General features: G+C 40.2%; 2 protein-coding genes across 11 annotated transcripts in view; one reads left to right on the forward strand and one right to left on the reverse strand.

Moving 5' to 3' along the window:
* The window catches only part of RMDN1 (regulator of microtubule dynamics 1), a 45,485-nt gene extending 22,827 nt beyond the window's left edge, over positions 1–22,658 (forward strand). For 3 of the 10 annotated variants that reach the window (XM_037050207.1, XM_037050208.1, XM_037050212.1), the window contains exons 5-10: positions 3,551–3,640; positions 14,930–14,985; positions 16,662–16,749; positions 17,893–17,923; positions 21,967–22,100; positions 22,530–22,658. In XM_037050207.1, the coding sequence (XP_036906102.1) occupies positions 3,551–3,640; positions 14,930–14,985; positions 16,662–16,749; positions 17,893–17,923; positions 21,967–22,100; positions 22,530–22,580 (450 nt within the window). In that variant the 3' untranslated portion in view covers positions 22,581–22,658. Of the gene's footprint in view, positions 1–3,550; positions 3,641–14,929; positions 14,986–16,661; positions 16,916–17,892; positions 17,924–21,328; positions 21,933–21,966; positions 22,101–22,529 lie in introns of those variants that run through there. The other 7 variants (XM_037050211.1, XM_037050214.1, XR_005067114.1 and 4 more) reach the window with 7 other exon arrangements.
* WWP1 (WW domain containing E3 ubiquitin protein ligase 1) overlaps positions 12,239–24,993 on the reverse strand; it is a 142,349-nt gene continuing 129,594 nt past the window's right edge. The window contains exon 25 of the mRNA XM_037050197.1: positions 12,239–12,419. Within this exon, the coding sequence (XP_036906092.1) occupies positions 12,341–12,419 (79 nt within the window). The 3' untranslated portion in view covers positions 12,239–12,340. The remainder of the gene's footprint in view (positions 12,420–24,993) is intronic.

Raw genomic sequence — 24,993 nt, forward strand, 5'->3', positions numbered from 1 at the left:
TAAAAGTATAACTAGAAAGCAATAATATCCACTATGTTCAAAAATAAATGCTAAAATTCCTTTATGATATAAAAACAAGTATCTAAATATAAATAAACTAAAAAATTAAAAGGAAAGACTTTTTTCCCTGAAAATTTGAGCCAGAAACATGGGTGCATTTCATACATGGGAGTCCATTATACACAGCAAAATATGCTATATACATCTTGTCTCCTTGGCAGCCTGAAGCTTCCCCACCAGCTACTGTCCATTGTGATCTGTGGAGTTGATCAAGAGCCAGAAGTTCTCATGGGAACAAAATTTATACTGAGAGAGATGAGGCCGAGGCTGGGGCATGGGGAAAGGGTATAGAAACCCCCAATTCTCAAAGTGAGCATGATCCTCTTTGTCCAGTTCTTTGCTAGACATTTGTATGGAGGGCAGAGTCGTATAGAACATCATCTGTAGCTTTAGGGAGCTCTCATTCTAGCTGAAGACCAAACAGTATGATGATAGGGCCTAAGTGCCTGGGGAGAATGGTTCAGAGGACTAAGGGCTTGAGGAGTTCAGGGTGAAGAGAAAAGTGAGCTAGAATGGGAAGCAAAAGGCCACTCAGGAAAGAAGGCATGGGCCTGGGTAAGTTGGGCAAAGGTGGGATGCTAAACAGGAGTGGAAGGCATTCTAGAAAGGGCCAACATGAGCACAGTTGAGACTAGTATGGAGAGGGTGTGCTGCCACAACATGTACTTTTAAAGTGCTGTTATTAGGAATGTAAACATTCAGTATTGTTTTATTTTCTTAATGCATTGACCTCTGTCATTATAAAATGATCATTTTTATCTCTAGAATTATTTATTTTATTCCTACTATGTCTGATATTAATGTAGCTATTCTTGTTTTTCTTTTAGTGTTAACATGTTATATCCTTTTCTGTTTTTTAATTTATTTGTGTCTTTATATTTAACATATACTTCTTTTTTAAAAAGATTTTATTTATTTTTAGACAGGGGAAGGGAGGGAGAAAAGAGGGAGAGAAGAATCAATGTGTGGTTGCCTCTCACACGCCCCCTACTGGGTACTTGGCCTGCAACCCATGTGTGTGCCCTGACTGGGAATTGAAGTGGCATCCCTTTGGTTTGCAGGCTAACACTCAGTCCACTGAAGCTCACCAGCCAGGGCAACATACACTTTTTGAAACACTTTTTGAAAGCAGGTGATAAGTCTTGCTTTTTTGTTTTTTTGCTAACATTCTTTTTAAAAAAATAATTTTTCAATTGCAGATGACATTTAATATTATATTAGTTTTAGGCATACAAAGTAGTAGTTAGACATTTACATATCTTACAAAGTGATCCTCTGATAAGTTTAGTACCCACCTGGCACCATACAAAGTTATCACAATATTATTGACTAGATTCCCTATGTACTTTACATCCCTGTGATTGTTTTGTAATTAAGTACTAATTTGTACTTAGTCCCTTCACTTTTTTCATCCAGCTCACAAATCACCCCCCATCTGGTGACCACTGGTTCATTCTCTGTATTGATGAATGTTTTTTTTTAAATTTTATTAAGATTATGTATTATTTTTAGGGGGAAGGCATGGATAAAGAGAGGGAGAGAAATGTGTAAAACAGAAGTATGAATTGAATGCCTCTCATATGCAACTCAGCTGGGAACCAGCTAACTCAGGCATGTGCCCTGACTAGGAATCGAACAGGCTACCCTTCACTTTGTGGGATGATGCCCCACCAACTGAGCCACACCAGTCAGGGCTGTTTTGTTTAGTTTTGTAGATTCCACATATCAGTGAAATCACATGGCTTTTGTGTCTCTCTCCCTGACTTAGCATAATATCCTCTAGGTCCATCCATGTGTTACAAATGCAAGTTTTCATATTTTTTTTTTTTTACAGCTCAGCAATATTCCGTATTTATGTACTACCTTTTTATCCATTTGTTTGTTGATGGACACTTAGGTTGCTTCCATATCTTTTTGATGCTATTGTAATTTGTCTTAATTTCATTTTCAGACTGTTCATTGCTAGTGTATAGGAATGCAACTAATTTTTGCATGTTGATTTTACATCTTATAGCTTTGCTAGACTCATTTATTGTATAGTCTTTAGGGTTTTCTATATAAGATCATGTCACCTATAAGTAGAGATAGTTTTACTCTTTCCTTTTTTTATCTTGCCCAACTTCCCTGGCTAGAGCTCACAGCACAGTGTTGAAGTGGCAATTCTTGTCTTGTTCCTGATTATAGAGAAACCAGTTAGGTTCACCTTGTCTCTTAGGTGTCACTGTTGCTTATGTGTGGTATCTCAAAAATCTTTAGTATATTTTGTCTGTTTTTTTTAGTGTTTGGGGCAAGAAGGTAAGTATAGGATCTATTATCCTTCTTGACTAGGATATCTGCTTAAAAGTTTTCTTTAAAGATAATGTAAATGCAATATAGACAATAGCCATTTTGGAAATTGAAAAAGAGTACAAATATGTAAATAAAAACCACTCATGATCACATGTACTACTGACAACTCTTGATGATTGATCATTAACTAATTGTAAGTCACGGAATGCCAACTTAGGAGAGAATGTGTTTGCTTTGCATGTAGGTGATAGTGAAGTGCATAGGAGAAGGTGATTTTATCCAGAGCCCTGAGGTGTGGGAGAAGCTCAGAGCCCTGGGTTTGAGACCCCATGTGACCCCTCCAGTCATCTGGATTTAGACTGTTAAAGGGGTATGTGTATGGAAAAATGATACTTTTTTATTTTTAAGAAATACTGGAGGATACAAAGTATTTTGGTGGGAAATAGAGCAACACGGAAGTTTGTTAAAATCTTTCTGGTTAAAGTAATTAAAATCCCATGGAAATAAGCTCAAACAAAAAGGGGGGGTGTTTATTCTGGAAACTATTATATTTCCCAGAACACAAAGGCAGGTGTATTTAAAATGGCCTCCCAAAACACTGGCTCAGTTGATCTGAGGCTGCAGTCACTTCTTTGCAGCTTTGTCACTGAAGAATTTTTCTCATCCTGAGTTTTGTGACTTTCCACAGCACCTGGGTTTACAAAGCTTGGATATTTTGTATTCTATTCTTAGAAAAGAAACTCAGATTGTCTCAGTTTGTGTCTGTTGTCCAAGTATGGCTGTGGGTCACAGTTGACAGATGCAGCCGTTATTACTATAATGATGCAGATGTGGAGAAGAGGTAGCTCCCAGGAAAAGGGTGAGAAAATAAAATGAGATATGGAATTGCAGATTTTCTAAATTTATATTTGGACCATAGACATGAATCATTACCATATTGTGTTGATAACTTCCTCAGAGATTAAAATCTCTTGGCTCTCTGATTTGTACACTCTGTTTCTCTATAAAGATGTGCCATCTTTGAGTGCCTAAGGACCATGACCACTTTTCTTCATATATTCTGTGTATATAACACGGTATTTATGCTCAATAATTTTTTGTTGATTGAGAATGTCTACTGAGGAATAGTTATTCACTTTTACTTTGTATTGAATGGACTTTTATGTATTGTTATTCTTACACCTTTCTCTTTTATTTTTAGTGGTATGCGATCTGTATTAGTGATGTTGGAGATTATGAAGGCATCAAGGCTAAAATTGCAAATGCCTATGTGATCAAGGAGCATTTTGAGGTACTGCTGAATTGAAAAAGCCATTAGCTTTCTGAGTAGATTTGTCTCATTCCTCGCTGTTTAACAAACCACTTCAAATTTAGTGGCTGCAAGCAGTGGCAGGTTATTTCTGCCATCCTGTGGGTTGACAGCACTTAGTGCTTCTGTTCTGCTTAGGGTAGCTCAGCTGCCTGAGAACTGCATTCACCTGGCCCCTTGGCTGGGATGGGTGTATGTGATGGCCTGTTGTCTTCAATGGTTTCTGTCCACTTAGTCATTTGCCCATGCTTTTTTTTTTTTAAGTAATTTTTAAAAAAGATTTTATTTATTTTTAGACAGAGGGGGAGGGAGAGAGGAAGAGAAATAAGGGCAGCAGTTGTTGTGGGTGCAATAGCCGCGACGACTATAGCAGAAACAATAAATGCAATCAAAGTGCGAACAAACTCTGGGACTCTTAAAGAGGCCAGTGCATTGTTAAGCGATATTATGCCATGGGGATCTTCTCATTCTCTGGTTACATTAACTGGCACCCATATCTGAGTTTGTCTTCTAACTATATAAACTGTAGTGAGGCTTAACTGAGTAATATTGAGATGAGTAAGACAGCTGGCATATATGGAGCCTGCAGGAACAGGCAAAGAATAAATTTTTGCTGGTTTGTTATAAAAGACTTGAGCTGTCCCTGGAATTGCCAAAAGCAAGGAAGGGTGAGAGGTACAAACTGTGTAGAGGGCCATTCTGATACAGGTTTTTAAAAATGTTATACAGGCATTTTCTAGGAATAAAAGGCAAGCCCATTTTCCATGAGTTGTAATGCCAAGGGCTAGTGTGGTTGGGAGAAACAATTCTTATAGGTGCCCCAGAACTGGGCCCATGCCACCACATATTAGTATATGGGATTTCAGGCAGAGCTGAAACTATTGTTGTGCCATACTTAGCCAGTACTTTCCAATTAGCTCCCCAGTTCTCCACCACAAAAGGACTTTTGGGGAGAAAAGCAATAGTAGCATTCGGTCCTGTGCACAAAGACCAAGAGACTGAGTCTTTATGGTTATTGTCTACAGTACAAGGAGGAATCGGAGAGGGATTGAGAGTATGATAAATCTGGGTAAGTAGACTAATTGCGGTTATCATAGAAAGCTGATAGTAATCACTGCACTGCTCCTTATTTGCAGCATAGAATTTTTCTTATAGGTAAGCACAAAGTGTCAGTAAGAACAGAAAAACAAACTGGTAAGTATTCAGCAACATAAATAGTATCTCTTGTCATGGACATCCAGTGCTTATTTTCTTCTAATGGGCCATCAGGGGGCATCCATACTTTTCCAGTCCACCGAGTATCGTTAGTAGAAAGGGGAGGTTCAACATCCCACCAGGTAGCAATTTAAATATTGGTGGGTCAATAATATGAGCCCAATAAATATGAGAGGAATTACTTTCAGTAGCTAGCTATGCCCCCCCAGGCAGAGTATAATGGCAATCAAAAGCAAAGTTTTAGCTGAATTGGCTGTCAACACTGGTAAGTAAGCAATAAACCTATTTTCTGGGGTGTCTTCCACCTTACTTTCAACAAGAATTTTCTCAGCTTGAGTATTAAGAGTTTTAATATCCCCCCATCTGGTGGGGACACATCTGAGAGGAACATGAGAGACTGAAAGATTATTACTCTCTACCGGAGGCATGTGAGCCTCGGCCCCCAATATTGAGGTGGTCTGCATCCCTCTTTGTTGGTGAATCCAAACCCGTGTGCAACGTCATAGGTGTCTGTGTTCCTTCTGGTTGTTCAGTGTCAGCTGGACCATCTGGTCTGTCAGTTGATTTGCTTTCATCTCTAGGTGGTGGAGCTTGATGTCCATTTTGTTCATGATAAGGCTTCACCCTTTTAGCTGGAAGCCAGACAGGACCTGTAGACATAGAAACACATGCATATCCACTTCTCCATGTTAAGAGGTGTATAGGACCCTGCCAATTACCATCTCCCAGCGGATCTCTATATAGAACCTGAGGATAAGATGACTTTGGTTCTTTTTTCTGAAAATGTTTCTCAGTTGGAGTACAGAGTGATTCATCACAATTTAGAAAATTATAGGTAAACATAACTAACATAGTAAAATTTGGGGGAGTAGACTCCTGACTCTGCCTTTTTTGTTTGTTAAGAAGATTTTTAAAGGTATGATGCGCCTGTTCAACAATTGCCTGGACAGTTGGATTATAAGGTATTCCTGTTTTATGTTGGATATTCCAGCGCTGAAGGAAGGCTTGAGTAGAATGGGCAAGATATCCTGGGCCATTATCAGTTTTCATTTGCTGAGGCCGACCCAAATGACTGAAGGCTTCAAGCCAATGGGCTTGTATATTTTTAGCAGATTCTCCTGTTAAAGCAGATGCATGTAGGGCACCAGAGTAAGTGTCAATAAAAATGTTGAGTGTATTTGAATTTTCCAAAGGGAGCATAATGAGAGATACCTGTTTGCCATATCATTTGAGACCTTAATCCTCAAAGTTTTAATTCTTGTGGATGGAGGTACCTTGGTAAGGGCTCGACAGTCAGGGCATTCTTTAATAATTTGCTAAGCTTGAGAATGGGGAATGTCAAATTGTCTTTGAAGTGCCTGGCTGTGAGAAGCTACTGCTTGCTGAAAAGCAGTGAAGACACTAACTAAGACATCTGCCTTATTTTTACTATCCACTAAGGGGCCAGGCAGGCCTGAATGAGATTGAATACGAGTAATGAAGGAGGGGGTGTTTTCGCTTGTCAAGGAGAGACTATAAAGTCAGAAATAAGTTAAGCAGATTTGAATCAGTTGAAGTTTTAATTAATGCCTGATCTAAATGTTGAATAGTTTAGACAGTATATCCAGAGTCACAAACTATATTTAAAGCTTCTTTAGGCCATTGCCGCAGGGCCATAATTGCAGCAAAAAGTTCTGCCCTCTGAGTAGAGGAATGTCCTAAGGATACAAAGTTTTTCCAGCTGTTGCCTTCTTTCCAGGCAACAGCAGCCCATCTAGTTTTTCTGGACCCATCAAGAAATACAGATTTTGCTCCTGTTACTGGTACTGGATCAATTTTTTCTGCTAGTCTTATCTGAAGGAATGGAATGTTTTGAAGCAGTATGTCTGAGGGTAAATTAATTTCTAATCTTCCTACCAAGTCACCTATGGCACACTGAAATTCTAAAGACTTGAGTTGTTAGTTGCTGTAAATAAACCTGAGTTAAGGGAATATGAACAAAGTCAGGATCATATCCAAAGAACTGCTGTGTTCATTCACATCCTTTTATTGTGAGGTGACACAGCACAGTTATATAGGTGGTAATGGTGCGTTGTGGCTGATGAGACAACAAAAGCCACTCGTAGCTCAGTGGATTGAGCGCAGGCCTGCGAACCACATGATCGCGGTTCGATTCCCAGTCAGGGCACATACCTGGGTTGCAGGCCAGTTCCCAGCAGGGCATGCATGAGAGGCAGCCATACATTGATAGATATTTCTCTCCCTCTCTCTGTCGTTTCCCCTCTAAAGATAAATAAATAAAATCTTTATTTTTTTTTTTAAAAGCCACTCTGCCTTAGTTAAATGAAGGCATCAGTTGCCTCATTCAGTTGATTATAAGTCCCATTAGAGTACCTAAGCTTGGAAAGCAGAAAAATCGGACAGGGAGTTGCAGATTAATTCTGGTTAATTGTCATTCTTGAGTATGTTGATTTATTATAGTTAACTCTTGCAAAGCCACAGAAGACAATTCCCTAAGGGAATTGAGATCTGGGTCTCCTTTAAGGGTATAAATAAATGAGTTAACTGCTGAGTGGGTATTCCGAGGAGGCTGGGTTGCACCCAATTAATTGTTCCTAAAAGTTGTTGGAGGCGATTAAGAGTTAAATCCTTGGGTGGACTAATTTGAAGGACTTGAGGCTGAACTGTCCTGTTGAAAAGGATATAGCCTAAATATTTCCAAGGCTCTGAATGCTGGATCTTCTCTGGAGATTATCAGTCCAGCAGAGGCTACACAGTTTTTAAGAAAGGACGTAGTTTTTGCTAGCATGTCTTGTGAGGGAGCTGCAATTAAAGTATCATCCATATAATGATAGATAATTGAATCAGGGAATTGATCCCTCACTGGCTGAATTGCTGTATGAACAAAATGCTGACAAATAGTTGGACTATTAAGCATTCCCTGAGGTAAAACATTCTATTGAAATCGCTGTAAAGGCTGAGAGTTATTAATGACAGAGAAAATGCAAACCGCTCTCGATCCTTTTCTGCTAAAGGAATTGTGAAGAAACAGTCTTTTAAATTGATGATTAAAAGTGGCCAATCTCTAGGAATACAAGCTGGATTAGGATCCCCTGGCTGTAGGAGGCCCATAGGCTGGAGGGATTCATTAATTTTCCTTAGGTCATGAATAAGCCTCCATTTGCCAGACTTCTTTGGTATAACAAAAATAGGTGTGTTCCATGGGCTGTTAGAGGGTTCGATATGACCTGCTTCTAATTGTTGTTTGACTAAAAGGTGCATTTGTTTAAGTCACTCTCCTTTAAGTGGCCACTGATCAACCCATACCGGTGTGTTGGAGAGCCAAGTAAGCAAGCGGTAGGGGAGTTGTAAGAGCAGCGGCCACTAGGGAAAATGCAGGAGAGAGATTTGCGTCCCCCACTGACTGAGGAGATCACATCTCCAGATATTAAGAGGCATAGGTAAAACATATGGTTGAATTCTTCCTACCTGTCCCTCTGGTTCATAATAGAGACTATACACTGAGTTGAGGTTGAGAAATTCTTTTCAACACCTGAAACAGCCGTTTCACTGTCTGTTAAAGGCCACTCAAAAGGCCAAAACTGATTTGAGATAACAGATATCAGCTCCTGTATCTATGAGCTCATGAAAAGTTTTATTCTTTATTTTCACTTGTAAGATTGATTGGCTTATTTCGCTTAATGGATTCTCTCCAGAAAACTGATTGATTGCCTCCCTCTCCCCTCACTTTATTCTGAGTCTTTGAGATGACACAGGGGAGGAGGAACAGCTGGGCAATGTGCATCTGAGCAGGAATAATACGATAGCCAGACGCTTTGAGCATGACTTTCATTTCTCCTTTATAATCAGAGTCAACAACTCCTGGTTGAACAGATGCTTTCAGTAGTAATGCTGCTGGGTCTTCCTAAAATTAGAACTACTGTTCCTGGGAGTAGAGGTCCTCAAACACCAGTGGGAGCTACAATTACTTGATCCTGCTCCTTTAAAATGAGCTCATCGGTGGTGACCAAATCCAGCCCTGTGCTTCCGCGGGTGGCTGCACGAAGTTCGAAAACTGTGCATTTCCTTGAATTCTCTGATATTGGTGGTGGTTCTGAAAGCTCCATTTGGGGTTGGGGGTGCTGGAGTGGGCACCCCCCTGGAAGTTCTCCTGAATCAGTTGGTTATTTTTGTTAAATTTGGAGCGACATTCTCTTGCCCAATGCCTGCCTTTGCCACAGACAATCCTTGGGGGGAAGTTTGTAATTATCTGTTCCCCCTCTCAGTGCAGACAGACAGTCCTTGCACAGGTGACCAGGCTTTCCACAATGATAACATCTGAGATCTTGATATCCCTTAATTGCAGTAGCTAGGAGAGAGGCCTTATGGTGCTGTGTGCCAACATCTTGGCGAGTCTTGATAAACTCACTGATGTCCTTTGTGGTAGCTCGCAGGGGACCGATAATGGCCTTGCAGTCCTTGTTAGCATTTTCATAAGCTAGCTGCCACAGAAGAGCTTTAGCTGCTCTGTCATTGTCTATTTGCCTGTCAATAGCTTCTTGGAGGTGGTCAGTAAAGTCAATATATGCCGCCATAACACCTTGACAAATATTAGTAAAGGAAGAAATTTCCCTGCCCTGAGCATCAGGTACAGCTTTCATGGCCCTGAGAGCAATTTGAGCACTCTGATCAAAGGCATGGGGATCAAGTCTAGCTTGAGCTGCAGCAGTAGCAAAATTAATCAGACCCAAGCAGCATAGGGAGGGTGACGGGATTCTCTATTTGTGCATTCTCAGTGGCTTGGATGCTGGCCCTTTGAGAGTATTCTGAATACCAGACAGTATATTGAGTCTGGGTCAAAACAGTCCTGGTGAGGGCAATCCAGTCACAAGGTGCCATTTTATAACTGTCAGTAATGGCTTGAAATAGCCCATTAGTATGAGAAGACTGAAGCCCATTTTCTTTAATACTCTTTTAAAAATTCTTATAAATAGAAAATGGAAGGGGCTCATGGACATTCCTCTGACCCTTGATTATAATGGGAAAAGCCAAAAGAGCTTCTAAACCACCCTCCTCTGCTGCCTGCTGAAGGTGTCTCATAATCCCAGCAGGGTATTCATCTGAATCTTTTGGCTTTCTTGATGGTGACTGATCTTGTGGGGAGGAATGCTCCCATACTTGAGATAAGGAGCGGCTACTATCAGACAGGTTCTCTGGTGGAGCTGTAGGTAGGACTCCTGTAGCCTGTTCTGCTGCATCATATACAACTTCCTCATCTGAACTAAACTCCGTATCTTCCTTTGTAACTAACTCCTTCTAGTCCGCAAGTTACAGAGTTCTGAACTCCGATAGGAAATCCACTATCCTGTAGAGTGTTTAATTTGTTACCTGCTTTTTCCCAAACCCTAATATCTAGGGTTCCCTTATCAGGAAAAGCAGGGTAATATTCTTTTGTAGTTTGTAAAAGCTGTATAAGATGTTGTTGTTTTACCTCACACCCTGATCCTCGGAGGAGTTGCTGCAGCACCCGCAGATAGATAGACTTCTTGCTCCTTAGACAAATTAGAGCCCATTCTTGTTAAAAGGTTTCTTGGCCCTGGCTCATGTAGCTCAGTGGATTGAGCGCGGGCCTGCGAACCAGAATATCACGGTTCCATTCCCAGTCAGGGCACATGCCTGGGTTGCAGGCCAGTTCCCAGCAGGGTACACACAAGAGGCAACCATATATTGATATTTCTCTCCCTCTCTCCTTCCCTTCCCCTCTAAAGATAAATAAGTAAAATCTTTAAAAAATTTTATTTTATTATTTTTTAAAAATATATTTTATTGATTATACCATTCCAGTTGTTCTATTCCCCTCCACCCTGCACACCCCCTCCCCCACCATTCTCCCCCTCTTAGTTTATGACCATGTGTCTCAAGTTCTACAGATTCTATATTTCCCTTACTATTCTTGCCCTCCCCCCTATCTATTTTCTACCTACTGTCTATGCTGTTTTCGGTACCTTCTCCCCCCTTCTCCTCCTCCTCCTCCCCTGTTGCTAACCCTCCATGTGTTCTTCATTTCTATGGTTGTGAGATGGACCGTGCAGCCCCAGCGGCGGGAGGAGGCAGAGGGGTCCGCCATTGAGTTCCTTTGACCCTGCCCCCACATACAGTCACAACCCAGTGACTGAGTTGCCCCGCCCTGGTGAACACCTAGGGCTCCACTCCTCACATGTAACAGGCACAAACAGTCCAAAATATGGCTCAAGAAGAACTCAAAGTCCCAGAGCCAATAACTCTAAGTGACTGAGAAATAGCGAACCTCTCAGTTCAACCTGCACAGTTCAAAATACTGGTGATCAGAATAAATAAAATCTTTAAGAAAAAAAGTTTTTTTGTTTGTTTGTTTTTTTTACTTTCGATTTCTGCTGTTTCAAATTCCGCAGCCTGTACTAAACCCTAGCTAATTAGCCATTAGGGAGTATAGCGTGGTGGGTGAGAAATGTACTGTTGGTGAAAACTGTCACCAACAGGAGGGTTGCCTGGTATCCAGGGTACCCTAACCCCACTTACGGCTTTCAGGTTTTTCCCACATGTCTAAGACTGCGAGTTGGGGCTCGAAGCTCTAGGTGAACAACCTTTATATTGTGCTCCCTGACTGAGCCCAGAGTTAAATTATGTGATTAGAAGTCCCTATGAGCCCCTACACGTCGCAGAGATTGACCCCGGACACCTCCCCAATGCTCCTACTCACGTAGGAACACTTGAGATCTCAAGCCCGGGGGAGGAGATGTCTCTTATCTTCGGTGCCCAGCAAGAGGCTGAAACACTCATAAACAACCCTGTTAACTAACTCTGAGTTCTCAAAGCAATCTTTGGAGTCTGGTTAAAACCGAAACACTCATTTACTGTCTGCTTTTCTCTTTACAGGCAGCTGGAAGGAAAAGGCAGAATCAAAAGGGCTGCAAAAAGCAGCTTTTAAAGAAAGAATTCACAGAGGCTGTTGTAAAAAAAAAAAACTAATTGAAAGGAAAGTTCATTGCTCTCTCTCCCAAGCCTAAAACCTGATTGGGGATTGTGCCTCGGGCTTGTGAGTGTGTTTTACAGTGTACCTCTCATTGTGTGGGCTTTTGCTTGCAGTTGGCAGGAAACCTAGTGTTCTTTCCTGGCCCAAGTCCAACTCATACCTGTCACAGGTGTCTTTGTTGCAGCAAGCGCCCTTGTGGCTCTTAAATGCTGTGCCTGTGCCTGCGGGGTGTGGCAATTGCCAGAGAGAGAGAGAGAGCAAGGCTTCTGCTTACTAAAGAGAGTGTGGTCGCAAGAGAGGGTGACCTTGGAAAGATACCCTTTTTCCCTAGAATACAACATACCCTACATCCTCCGAAAAGCACTCAGGGTCGTTGGCCCTTACCTGGGCCGTTGCATGAGTTCCACCCGCATTGGTGTGTTGACCAAAACGGCTGATAGCCTTGGCGTCCCTGTTCTGGGCCCTGTTCCTGGGCGTCAGATGTGGTGGACCCTGGCCAACAGATTCCGCCTGGTGTGGCTGACGATGAGAATGATTGCACAGGCGACAACAATCCTGTGGAGAAAAAGGGAACAGGCACGACTACTGTCTCAAGGGGAGAGTGCCCATGGGTGCCTCAGCTACTCCCCTCAAGAGGGGAGTGCCTCAACCCTTGCCTAGACAGGCTTTTATTATTTTCCTGGGGGTCTTACATCAGAGAAAGATTTATTGTCTATTATATTATATAGAATATTATTGTCTACATTTTAGGTACAATCAAGAAAATGAAAATAACATGCAGAGGGGAATGGCGATGAGCTGATTAGCTCTGTCCTTGGGGGGACTCATATAGGCTTTGGAAATTACCTTGAAGATAGACAATATACATTTGTTGCTTTAGACCAGGGTGAGGGAGTTAGCAAGAGCAAGCCATAGCAATCTGTATGTATTTTCTAGGCCTGATTCCTAGGGGAAAACTCAGTTTGAAGGTCTGGCTCCTGCCCACCACTTCGCTTCTGTAGGTTTTCCATACAGAGCCAAGTCACATTTGCCAGACCAAAGTAAACCGGCCCCTTATACGTAGTCTCAATTCTGAGCTTATTTTTAATGACTAGTGTAAAAAGCATTGAGTGAGGAGTTAGGAGACCTAGCTTCTTACTCAAGCATCAGTAGTACATATGTGTGTGTATACATTTCCCTTTAATAATATGCATTTTCCATATTTTAAGACCGTTGAAATTAGACTACATTATATAGGCAGTGGTATCTTATAATTGCTTTTTCTTAGTGGTACATAATGTAATGATATGGCATAGATGTTACGGTATCTTAGACTCAATGAAATACAGTATTTTTCTCAGTGACATTAGATACATCTAAGTTACTCTGCCTTGGTATGTAGAAATATGTGACAAATAACTTCCAGTATGAACAATGCAAAATTGAAGAAAATATATTAATGTTTACTTTAAAGAAACAGTGAGGCTATAGGTTACATTTTAAAAAATGTATGTTTTCAAAATTTATATATGTTCAGTATATTTAAAAGTGACAGTGCTTAGTATTTATTGTTTATACTGCTATTTCAGAGTCCATTATTATAGATAAAGTCAGAAGGAATTACTGTCTTTGGGTTGTTTTTGAAGACAGACTGCATTTGCTTGAGAGTAGCCCATCTCACTCATTCCATAAGAAAGTTGAATTCTTATGCCCAGTGCAGCATGTATGTGATGAATTTACTTCCTTCTTTTGCATCTAGAATGGCATGAGACCTGTACTTGTGAAATGCAGGAAATAATTATAAATTTTTGTAGGGCTTAATTTTCCAGTGGAACTCAGAAATAGCAATAGGAAAAGATAGCTTAAAGTTGTATATGTACTTCAAAATATATTTTGCTATAAGTCATATCACAATATTTATGGGAAAGTAAGTTTTTTGATCAATGTTGATTCTTACCCATATTACTGAAGCTAGAGTTCTGCCAAGTCATACTTGTTAGCCTCATCTGTCACCTCCACTACTGCCACTGACATTGATCAATGTTAGTAAGAAATCAAGTGCCTGTTACTTAAGTAAAAATAATGGTGACAAAAGATATTACTGAGTTAAGCACCTCCTGTTACTTGCTCATTTCATTTCCACTACAACCCTCTGGGGAGTTGTAATATTTTCTTAATTCTCTCAAAGAGCAAACCCAGGCAGAAATATAGAAAATGCCAAGGTCAAAAGTTAGAAGTCATGAGCTGTGATTCAAACCCAGGTAGTTTGGCTTCACAGCCCACACAGGTAACCAATACAGACACTTGAAAATGCGTTTCTCACACATTCCCAACTGAAAGTGAAAATGTTGGTGTACAGAAAAAAGTTAGGAAGTCTGTTTTAAAAAGGGATCTTTTATTTTTCATGGTATTACATTAATCTTTGAGATTTCCTTAGTTTCCAACAAAATAATGTATAAGAGGAGTGATTTCATTAAAGTTATTCTGTAGTTCATGCTTTACATTAATTCACACAGGATGTCACATAGTAAATAGAAACTAGGGACACTTTATAACATATTTTACCTTCTGCATAATCCTATTAATGAATTCTGTGAATGAACAGTATTTATTTTTTCTTGGTTAAGTATAGATGGCTAAGTTGACCAAAATCTGCATACAGGAGACTCTCTAAAATTATGTACTTTGTTCTTCTATTCAGGAAGAGTGCTTTTTATTCACATAGGCAAAAAAGAACTTCCTTATTTCTCTTTTAATCTAGAAAAAGAAACATGAGAGCTATGGATTACTGTTAAAATTAGCTTTACTTCCATATTGTATGTTTTTCTTATCTTGAGAACCACTATTACTGGTTTCTGAACTCTATAAAATATTTCAACATAGGTACAATTTATTTAATCATGTATTGAAACAAATTTAACTAATTAAAGAATCAGGGAGGAAAACTGGCATGGACTATCATGAAAGAACTGAAATATGCAGGGTTACAAAAAATTACTTTTAAATCATGGCTTCTTCAGTAAACATAGCGAAGTTCCTGTTGCTGTTTCAAAAACAACTGATTGATTTTTCTCATTTCTTGTTAGAAAGCAATTGAATTGAACCCTAAAGATGCTACCTCAATTCACCTAATGGGTGTTTGGTAAGAAAATTTCTTTGAATCAATATTATAGTTGTATTTAGTATGATCTTATTTTGTAGTGTGTAAAAAAAAAAAGCAAGGTGTAAAGTATTTTTAAATAGCACTTGGCAGTCAGGAGTGCTTTAATCCATTACATTAATTAGCAGTTGTACCTGTATTATTAGAAAATACTAAATTTGATTGTGATTATGTTAAACATTGTTATTCAGATCATTCAGAAATAGGTACAGTTATCCTATTAGCCATAGGGCATATGTCCAAGACCCCCCAGTGGCTGCCTGAAATTGCAGATGGTAACTTTATATGTATTTTTTTTCCCCCCTACACACACCTTTTTCACTTAAATGGAGCAGTTACAGCTTCTCTTTGGCATATCTGAATTGCCAGCACCACTAATTGGTGCTTCAGGGTTATTAGGAAGTAAAATCAGGGTGACCTATACACAAACACGATACCTCAACAAATGATCTGATGACAGATGGCTACTGAGTGACCAATGGGTGGGAGCATCTACAGTGCAAGGACACTATACAAAGGATGATTCAGGACCTGGGTAGGACTGTGCAGATCACACGAAATTTCATCACACTACTTGGAAAGGCATGCAATTTAAACTTATGAATTGTTTATTTCTGGATTTTCCATTTAATAGTTTGGGACTGCAGTTGACCATGGTAACTGAAGATGCAGAAAGAAAACCATGAATTAGGGAGGATGACTGTAGCAGGACTGAAAAAGCATTAGAACTTTGTGGTATACTTTAAAATTCCCTGTGATGAAAATAGGACTGTTTACTAGGCAAAGTGAAATTGGTTCACTACCACTGTGGAGGTGCACAGGGAGGGAGCCTCAGAGGACCCCTGCACCTTGAGTGCATCTGAGAACAAGTCCCCTGAGTCTGAATGTCATCTTGTTTCTGTGTAACCTTGTCCAGTGTGCTTCAGTTTGTCTACTTGTTGGTTGAAGAGTTTCTGAACACAGTCCTGGCACTGTCTTCTTCAAGTGTAGTCTTCAGGGCTCGATATTTATTGTCTTCTAAGAGGTGACGATGTAAACTGCCCTGAAACAAATTTCTCAGAGAGAGAAATCTTCAGGACAAAGGACATTAAACTAATCAAGTGCCTGCAGTCACTGAGTTAGGTGCTAGTGAGTAAACATGAGTTCAGACTGTAGTCAAAGACCCAGCACTTTCTTTCTACTCATTTCAGAAAGGTGTCAAGATCTTTGGATGTCAGCCCATTTTCCTCACCCTTTTAAACACATGCACTTAAAACCGTTGGTTGCTATTGTTTTTTGTGCATATCACGTTTAGTTTTGTCATTTTTCTTAATCCTTTTTAACTTCTCTGAGTTACTTTTTCTCATGTAAAAACATACACCTATTTCATTAGTTTTAAGTAGATGAGAGGAAGGAATTCACTGAACTCAGCACCTGGGACATCATGAGTGTTTCTGGGCGCAAATGACACAATTATTACTAGTACTATTGTAAACTGTTCCTATTTGATCACAAAATACACCCTAATTGATGGGTCAGTATAAATGTCAGTCTCTGCATAATTCAGTATGACTGTTAACCTACAAAGTATTATGTCCACTAGGAATTGTTTAAAACAGACTGTTTGTCTTTAAGAGGAAATAAGGTGCAATTCGATGTATGAATGTTTGCTTCTTTAGGTGTTACACGTTTGCCGAAATGCCTTGGTATCAAAGAAGAATTGCCAACATACTATTTGCAGCCCCTCCCAGCTCCACCTATGAGGAGGTGTGTGATGTCCTTGGTACAGTTAGTATTGACCTCTGGGGTGTGCCGCATTTGCAGGGCTCTCCCTCTGGACTGGTCAGTGTGGCTGGCACGGGCTTCACTGTGTGCATGACTCTATGAGTGCAGTTTCTCTGGCTGGAGGCTCATAATGCTGGTGTATTGTCAAGTAAAGTAACCAATGGCTAACAGCTGCATTTTCTGTTTGAAATGTGTACTCTTATTTAATAAAGTCATTAAATGGAACAGAAAATAGAGTAACTGTTCCTCAACATGTTTTACAGACACGTTCTGCATAAGTCATTTACCTGTAAAAATAAAGCACAACTTTATGATAGCTTTTTAAAAAAAGTTCTATTGAAAGCCTCATACTCTGTTATTTTCTCAAGTTCTTTTGCTTTTCCTGTTAAAGATAAAATTTGAAAAGGATTTCTGGGCAAAAACATGTTGGGTTTAATCCTCATAAAATTTTCAGAGGAGGGAAACAGGCAGTTGTGAAATAGCTTTCCCAGTACTTGTATCATAAGGAGATGTTTTGTTTTGTTTTTCCCTTGAGGTATATAATAAATAAAGCACAGTTGGGAAGTAGTTATTTAAAAGAATCCACTCTAAAAAGATAGCTTTATTACAACAAAGTAATTTTAGTTTTAATCAGTTGTCAGAAGTTTTAGCGAGTTAAAAAGAAAAAGCAATTTCAGACTCACAATAATATTTTATATAGGAATTTCAACAATAAAGGACTTTAGACATTCACTGGTACAACATGTGTGTCACTGAGTAAATTCTGCTTTTGATTTTTATCTAGTTTCCCCTGGTAGTCATTGTTAGGACTTAAAATGAGAAAGATCAAAACAGCCCAGTTGCATGTGGACAGTCGTCCTTCCTCTGCATGGGACAAGTGATGCTGCCTTGGGACAAGTCATGGTTAGAAGGGTCCCCACATAATCTGCGCTCTGGGGATTTAAGAGTTATGTTTAGTTTTGTTATTTTAGCTCTCACTGTTGATGAATTGACCCTTATTTTAAGATGTTTTCATGTACTTCCTGGCTTATATTTAATACAGGAATAGATTTTGGGAGAAAAAAATTTTAATATTGAGTGTGTTTTAATCTTTTCATTATGTTTCGCTTCTTTGTGTTTTTACAGGCCTTAGGCTACTTTCAAAGGGCAGAGCAAGGTAAAATATTTCAGACATTACTATTAAAATTGTGAATAATAATTTTATGAATAAAAACTTTAAGGCAAAAATATTTATTTTTTAAAATTTTTTTAAAGATTTTATTTATTTATCTTCAGAGGGGAAGGAGAGAGGGAGAGAAATATCAATGTATGGTTGCCTTTCATGTGTCCCCTGCTGGGAGTTGGCCTGCAGGGAACCAGCCTGCAACCCAGGCATGTGCCCTGGCTGGGAATCGAACCACAATCCTCTGGTTCGCAGGCCCGCACTCAATCCACTGAGCTACACCAGCCAGGGCTAAAAATATTTATTCTGATACACCTTTGTACTACATAATTGACAAACAATTCTTAATGTTTTTATTTAGTAAAGAGCACTTGAGTAAGAAATAGCCCCAACTGCGCTTAGATCTGCCATTCTGGAATGGTCTTTCATTTGATGTAATTCAGAGACTTCACAGGTTAATCATCTTATTCAAGACCACTCAGCGGACTTCCGCCAAGATGGAGGCATAGGTGGAAACACTGTGCCTTCTCCCACAACCAAGTTTGAATACAACAAAGGTTTGGAGAACAAAGACACAGCCAAAGAACAGAAAATTGAATTATACGGAAGTCCGACAACAACGAACCTTTCAACCGGGACGGTAACAGGGGTGAAGCCAGCGGTGGAGCAGAGTCGGGCAGGACAGATCCCCCGACCCAGGCGCACAGGCAGCCCGGAACCAACTGGGGTGCGGGGCAGACTGACCCCGGTCACACATTCACGCACAGTGAGACGGACCACGCAGGCCCCAGGTGGCGAACCCAGTGGTGGAGGGCTGACAGCGGTGGCACACTCACATGCAGTGGGACAAAACACGCGGGCCCCAGTGACAGTGGCAGCTACGGCGGCAGTGGCAGGAGGCGGCAGACGGGACCGCCGTTGCCCTGCTCTGGTGAACACCTAGGGCTCCAATCTTGATACGTAACAGGCACAAACAGTCCAAAAGCTGGCTCAAGAAGAACTCAAAGCCCCAGTGCCTATAACTCTTAAGAGACCAAGAGATTGCCAGCCTCTCAGATGCACAGTTCAAAACACTGGTCATCAGGATGCTCACAGGACTGGTTGATCAGTCACAAATTAGAGGAACATATGAAGGCTAGACTAATTGAAATGAAGGGAGATGCACAGGAAACCAATAGTGATAGAAAGGAAACTGGGACTCAAATCAATGGAATGGACCAGAAGGAAGAACAAAACATCCGACCAGAAAAGAATGAAGAAAAGAGAATTCAAAAAAATGAGAGGCTTAGGAACCTCGAGGACATCTTTAAACGTTCCAACATCCGAATTATAGGGGTACCAGAAGGGGGAAAGAAACAGCCACAAGTGGAAAACTTATTTTAACAAATAATAAAGGAGAACTTCCCCAGTCTGGCAAGGGAAATAGACTTCCAGGAAATCCAGGGAGCTCAGAGAGTCCCAAAGAAGGTGGACCCAAGGAGGAACACACCAAGGCACATCATAATTACATTAGCCAAGACTAAAATGAAGGAGAGAATCCTAGAAGCAGCAAGGGATAAGGGGACAGTCACCTACAAAGGAGTACCCATCAGACTGTCAGCGGATTTCTCAAAAGAGACCTTACAGGCAAGAAGGGGCTGGAAAGAAGTATTCCAAGTCATGAAATCCAAAGACCTACAGCCAAGATTGCTTTATCCAGCAAAACTTTCATTTAGAATGGAAGGACAGATAAAGTGCTTCTCAGATAAGGTCAAGTTCAAGGAGTTCATCATCACCAAGCCCTTATTATATGAAATGCTAAAGGGACTTATATAAGAAAAAGAAGATGAAAAATATGAACAGTGAAAGGACAGCAAACACACAGTTATTAACAACCACACCTAAAACAAAAGCAAACCAAGAGGACAGCTAAATCAGGAGTGGAACCATAGAAATGAAGATCGCATGGAGGGTTAGCAACAGGGGAGTGGGAGGAGGAGAAGGTACAGAAAATAGCACAGACAGTAGGTAGAAAGTAGATAGGGGGGAGGGCAAGAATAGTAGGGGAAATATAGAATCTAAAGAACTTGAGACACGTGGTTATAAACTAAGAGGGGGAGAGTGGTGGGGGAGGGGGTGTGTGGATGGAGGGGAATAGAACAACTGGAATGGTATAATCAGTAAAATATTTTTTAAAAAAAAATTAAAATAAATAAAAAAGATCACTCAGCTAATTAGAGGAATTTACATGGGAACTCTGGTTTTAAACCAGGGCAGTTATGCTATTGTAGTAGAGTTTCATGTCACTCTTCCTGAAGAAATGGCAGCCTGCATAGTGACACCAGCCCATCCTATGTTTATCCTTTTTAATATTAACACACAGAATGGACATGAGCATGTGTTACCAAATGCACCAAAAAATTTGCAAATGTTTTTCTAAAACTTAATCAGAAAAATTAAAGACTATTAAATTTCAGAGCCTACTCATGTGGACTTGTTCAGATGCTTATATGATAGCAAATTTTTTTTTAATTATTGATTTCAGAGAACAAGAACATCAATTTATTGTTCTGTTTATTTATGCATTCATTGATTGATTCTTATATATTGCCCTAACCCCAGGGACTGAACCTGCAACCTTGGCATATTAGGACAGTGCTCTAACCAAACTACTCTGCCAGCACAGCAAAGCACTTAAAAAGAAAACAAACACTTTTTCTGAATAATTGTCTTAAGTGTTAACTAGCCCTCTTTAATACATTAATTCCAATTTACTGTTACTACCTTCCATTGGTATCCTCATGATGGTAGTTTTATGTATCATTAATATGAATATGGGAATGAAGTTTCCTAAAAGGGTGTTAGATAATGAAGGATTAGGAGTATTGAGGAAAACATGCTGTTGCTCTCCTGGAGCTAAAATCCTCAGTAACTGTTCTCACCTTTTACCTTAAAGGTCACTTTCGTGAGGCAGCCTTTCCTTGTAGCCCATATCTTGTTTAGAAGTCCCTCCTCTGCCCTAAGTACGTTTAAGGTCTCCCACTGGGGTTCTTATTACTCCACAGTGTGAATACTTGTCTGCATGTCTACAACTAAATGCAGGGAAGATGGGGGCTTTTTTTGCTCACAGTTGCATCCTTGCTGTTTAACCTGGTCCTGGGAAAATTTGCTGAACGAGGGAGAGGAATCAATGAATGAGCGACTTGCACTTTACCCCAAGGAAACCTTAAGCACATCCACATGTCATCTTGCAAATATGTTAACAATGAAAGAAGTAAAACAGTTTTGGGCTAAGGAGCAAATGAAGGTAAATTGTATCCAGGAAGAAGTTATCATTTGAATATAGAGGTCCCCAAGCGGATACATGGAAACTGTAAAGAATTAGTGACGTTTGTGAGGTCAAATTGCTTTCATTCATAGGCTTTGTGTTGATTTTTCCCTCAGCCAACAATGTTCTCCACTTTTCTGTTTAAAACCCTATTCTGCCTCCCATTCAGCCCAGGTATAACCTCTTAGAGTTAGTTGCTTTTTTCTTCGGTTTCTCATCTTTTCTTTCTTACATCATATTTCATTGTGCTCCTGTTCCTCCTTTCATTATAAATTCCAAAGAGCAGATTGTTTCATGTATCCGTATGGGCAGCTCCCATCCAGTATGTGTTGGTAGTGTGTGTAACATGATCTCTCACTCAGCAAACGTCTGAGTGTGTGCTATGTTCTAGGCACTTAGGGTGCAACAGGGAAAAAAGGTGATAAAGAAGTCCCCGTCCTGTGGTAGGTAGCTTGTCTCCCAGTGACTGGATGGAGGACCTGCCTCATAAAATGGCATGAAATAACGAAATGAAAGGTGTGTGTAATAGAATCCTAGCACATAGTAGATACTCAATTACCTTATTTTACACATCTTTTGTAGATAATGAATACAGAGTTGAATAAGAGTATCCCAGTTAGCCTAATCATTTATTGACACACAAATTTATTTCCAAAAAAATAAAAGCCTTTAAAAATAAGAGCAGTACTATTTCTTCTGAGATAATTTTTTTTTTCTTTCTTATGAACAGTGGATCCAAACTTCTACAGCAAAAACTTGCTTCTTTTAGGAAAGACATATTTGAAGCTACAAAACAAAAAGCTTGCTGCTTTTTGGTTGTTAAAAGCTAAGGACTACCCAGCACACACACAGGAAGATAAACAGGTAACGTCTCCAGTGAAGTAAGGCAGATAGGTTTCCATTGAGGCACTCATATACATAAAAGTGAATGAATAACTTCTTTAAAAACATAAGTTGTCTAAATCCATATTCAAAACAGTAGTGTTCATTTCGAACATGAATTAATATGCTAATTTCTGTACAACATATGCTTAGTTACTATAAACATGTTATGAATTCCTTGCGAGTTATTCCTATATGACATGTAGCTAATCAAATGAGATTTCTAAAATAAACAGCAAAGGGTGGGTGGGTGGGAGGTTCTGGTGTGCGGAAGAGTCACTGCTAAGAAACTTTATTCTTAAAATATGCTATCCTGATTTTTGGAAACTCTTAGAAACTGCAGTCTACCTTTATGAACTTAAACTTCACAAGTTCTACTGTCAATTTATAACATGTATTTTCCCTTTTTAGATACAGGCAGAAGCTGCTCAGCTGCTTACAGGTTTCAGTGGCAAGAACTGAGACTTTTTCAAAGAGAGAAAACACCTGAAATTTAGGAAACACTGCCTTTTCATCAAATTATAAGTATGTTAACCATAACTGTTCTGTGGCTGTTTTTTTAATGTTGTGACCACTTAACAAATATACAAAATTCTAGGTTCTTCACAAAGAACAAGTCAAAAGATATCATTGCTACGAGGGTAGAGGTGTCTCCATTGCTTGGGGGGTGGTTACCATGTGTCTGGGACACTAGCAGTTCTAGGTGGTGTGACATTTGAGGACTGATCACATGGGAGGGAGGGGAGCAGGAAGGAAAGCCCCTGAGGAGGAGCAACTGAGGGTGCATTTTCAAGTTGGACTGGTTCCCAGATGAAATCTTGCAGAGAGGGGGCAATGCAAGTAAGGAGGTTGGGGATTGAGGGATCTGGATGTAAAGCAGTGAAATGATGTATCTGGGAGCCAGGCTGCCTCAGGAAGGACCTGGAAATGAGTGATCTCTGTGTGTGATGTGACTTTGTCTCACAAGTGGGTTGATCTGGGACTTGACAGAGCCCAAGTTCTGTTGCCTTATGGGTTGAAAGCAATGCAGAACTTGAAGGAGAAGTGGAATGTAAGATGTTTAAGTAGGCAGACAATACTGCTTCTTTGGGGCTGGATGCCACCCTGCAAAGTCCGAATCTTGTAAAAAAGGATGATTTTGAATGTGAGAGTGTATGTGTGGGGAGCTCCTCAGAGGGTTAGGGAGGTATGGTCACAGTGGGGATCGGGAGGAGGGGAATGATGTGCTGTATCTTATGTGCGTTCTGAAACACAAAGGAAAAGAAAGCAGTGCCTTTGCCTTTCTCTGTGTATGTAGTTATGTATATTCCTGATTCTTGAAATTAACTGTAGATGACATATTTCATCCTTAGATACTTCATCATCTCAGAATACAGACCTCTTTCACAAATCCATGATCTCAACTAGAAATCCAATTCCTTATTGTCATCTCATAACCCAGTCCATTAAATTTTCTCAAGTGTCCCAAAATGTCTTACGTCTTAAAAACCAAGATGCAAATGTTGTATATTGCATTTGGAAAGCACTCCCCCATCTTTTCTTCTCCTTTGTGACTATGAAGGCGCCAGGCCAGTTGTCTTAGATCACAGGGAGCAAACACAAGGCCTGGGGTCAGAATCCAGCCCTCCACATTGTTTTATCCAGCCTGGTACCTTGTTTCTACCTGGTGGCACTGCCAACCTTCTTGCCCCTAGTTAGGAGTAGTTACATTTATACAGTCCTAAAATTACTTTCAGCCCTTTGAAGGCAACCTCAAGGCTGATGTGGCCTCCCAGTGAAAATAAGTTTGCAACTCCTGTCTTAGGTTGTTCTTCAGTGGGCCTTACTGAACCCACTTTGAGAACCACTGGCCCACCTGACTTTCAAGGACCCACAGTTAATTATGTTGGATCTTCTATGCCCAACCTGATGTTTATCACTTTCATTTAGAGTACCTTTGAATGCTATTTTCTGGAGATGAATTAGCAGGTAATCTAATGGGAGGTAAGAGGTTTGAGTAAATGCTGTCTCCTGAGTGATTTGGGTGTGTGAAGGGAAAGGGAGAAACATCAGATTGTTGTTCCACTTATTTATGAATTCATTGGTTGATGCCTGTTTGTGCCCTGACTAGGGATCGAACCTTCATCCTTGGTGAAGGTATTGGGACAATCCTCTGACCAACTGAGGTACCCAGCCAGAGCTAAAATGTGTGTTTTTTAACTTTGAAATAATTATAGATTCATAACAAGTTGCAAAAACTAATACAGGGAGGTACTGTGTGTCCTGCCTTGCTTGCCCAGTAGTGATGTGTAACTAACACAGTCAGACCCTGTTCAGATTGATCCACTTTGAAGTGTTCTTATTTATGTGTGCAGTTTTGTCACCTTGGAGACTTCTGTGACTGTCCTAGATTCCTTTGTCATCCACCAGGCTCCCTGGTGCTGTCTCTTCAGTCATACTCACCTCTCCATCTATCCTGATCTGTCATCTATAATTTTGTCATTTCAGGAGAGTTATATAAATGGAATCATATAGTACCTGACCTTTTGGGATCCATCTAAGTTCAGTCCGTCAGTTCATTTCTTTGTATTGTTGACTGTTTCATTGTATGGTTGTTCCCATTCATTTAACCTGAATCTATTGGAAGGCAGTTAAACCATGGTAATCTTCGGTGCTGTGATCATTAGGTACATCTCGTATCTCTGGGATAAATGCTTAGGAGTGCAGTTGTTGAGCCTATTGCAGAGCTGTTGTCTTCTCCCTGTAACTAAGGGGCAGCTCCCTCCTCAGGACATGGTACCTTCTGGGGTTCTGTGCACTTTCTCAGTCTCTGCCTTTTGACTCCCAAGAATATGATGCCCCAGGTCTTCCTTTGGGTCAGTCCTGCTTAGGGACT

Source organism: Sturnira hondurensis, unplaced genomic scaffold, assembly GCF_014824575.4.
Source record: "Sturnira hondurensis isolate 20B ecotype Veracruz unplaced genomic scaffold, ASM1482457v3 Scaffold0006571, whole genome shotgun sequence".
Taxonomy (NCBI): Eukaryota; Metazoa; Chordata; class Mammalia; order Chiroptera; family Phyllostomidae; genus Sturnira; species Sturnira hondurensis.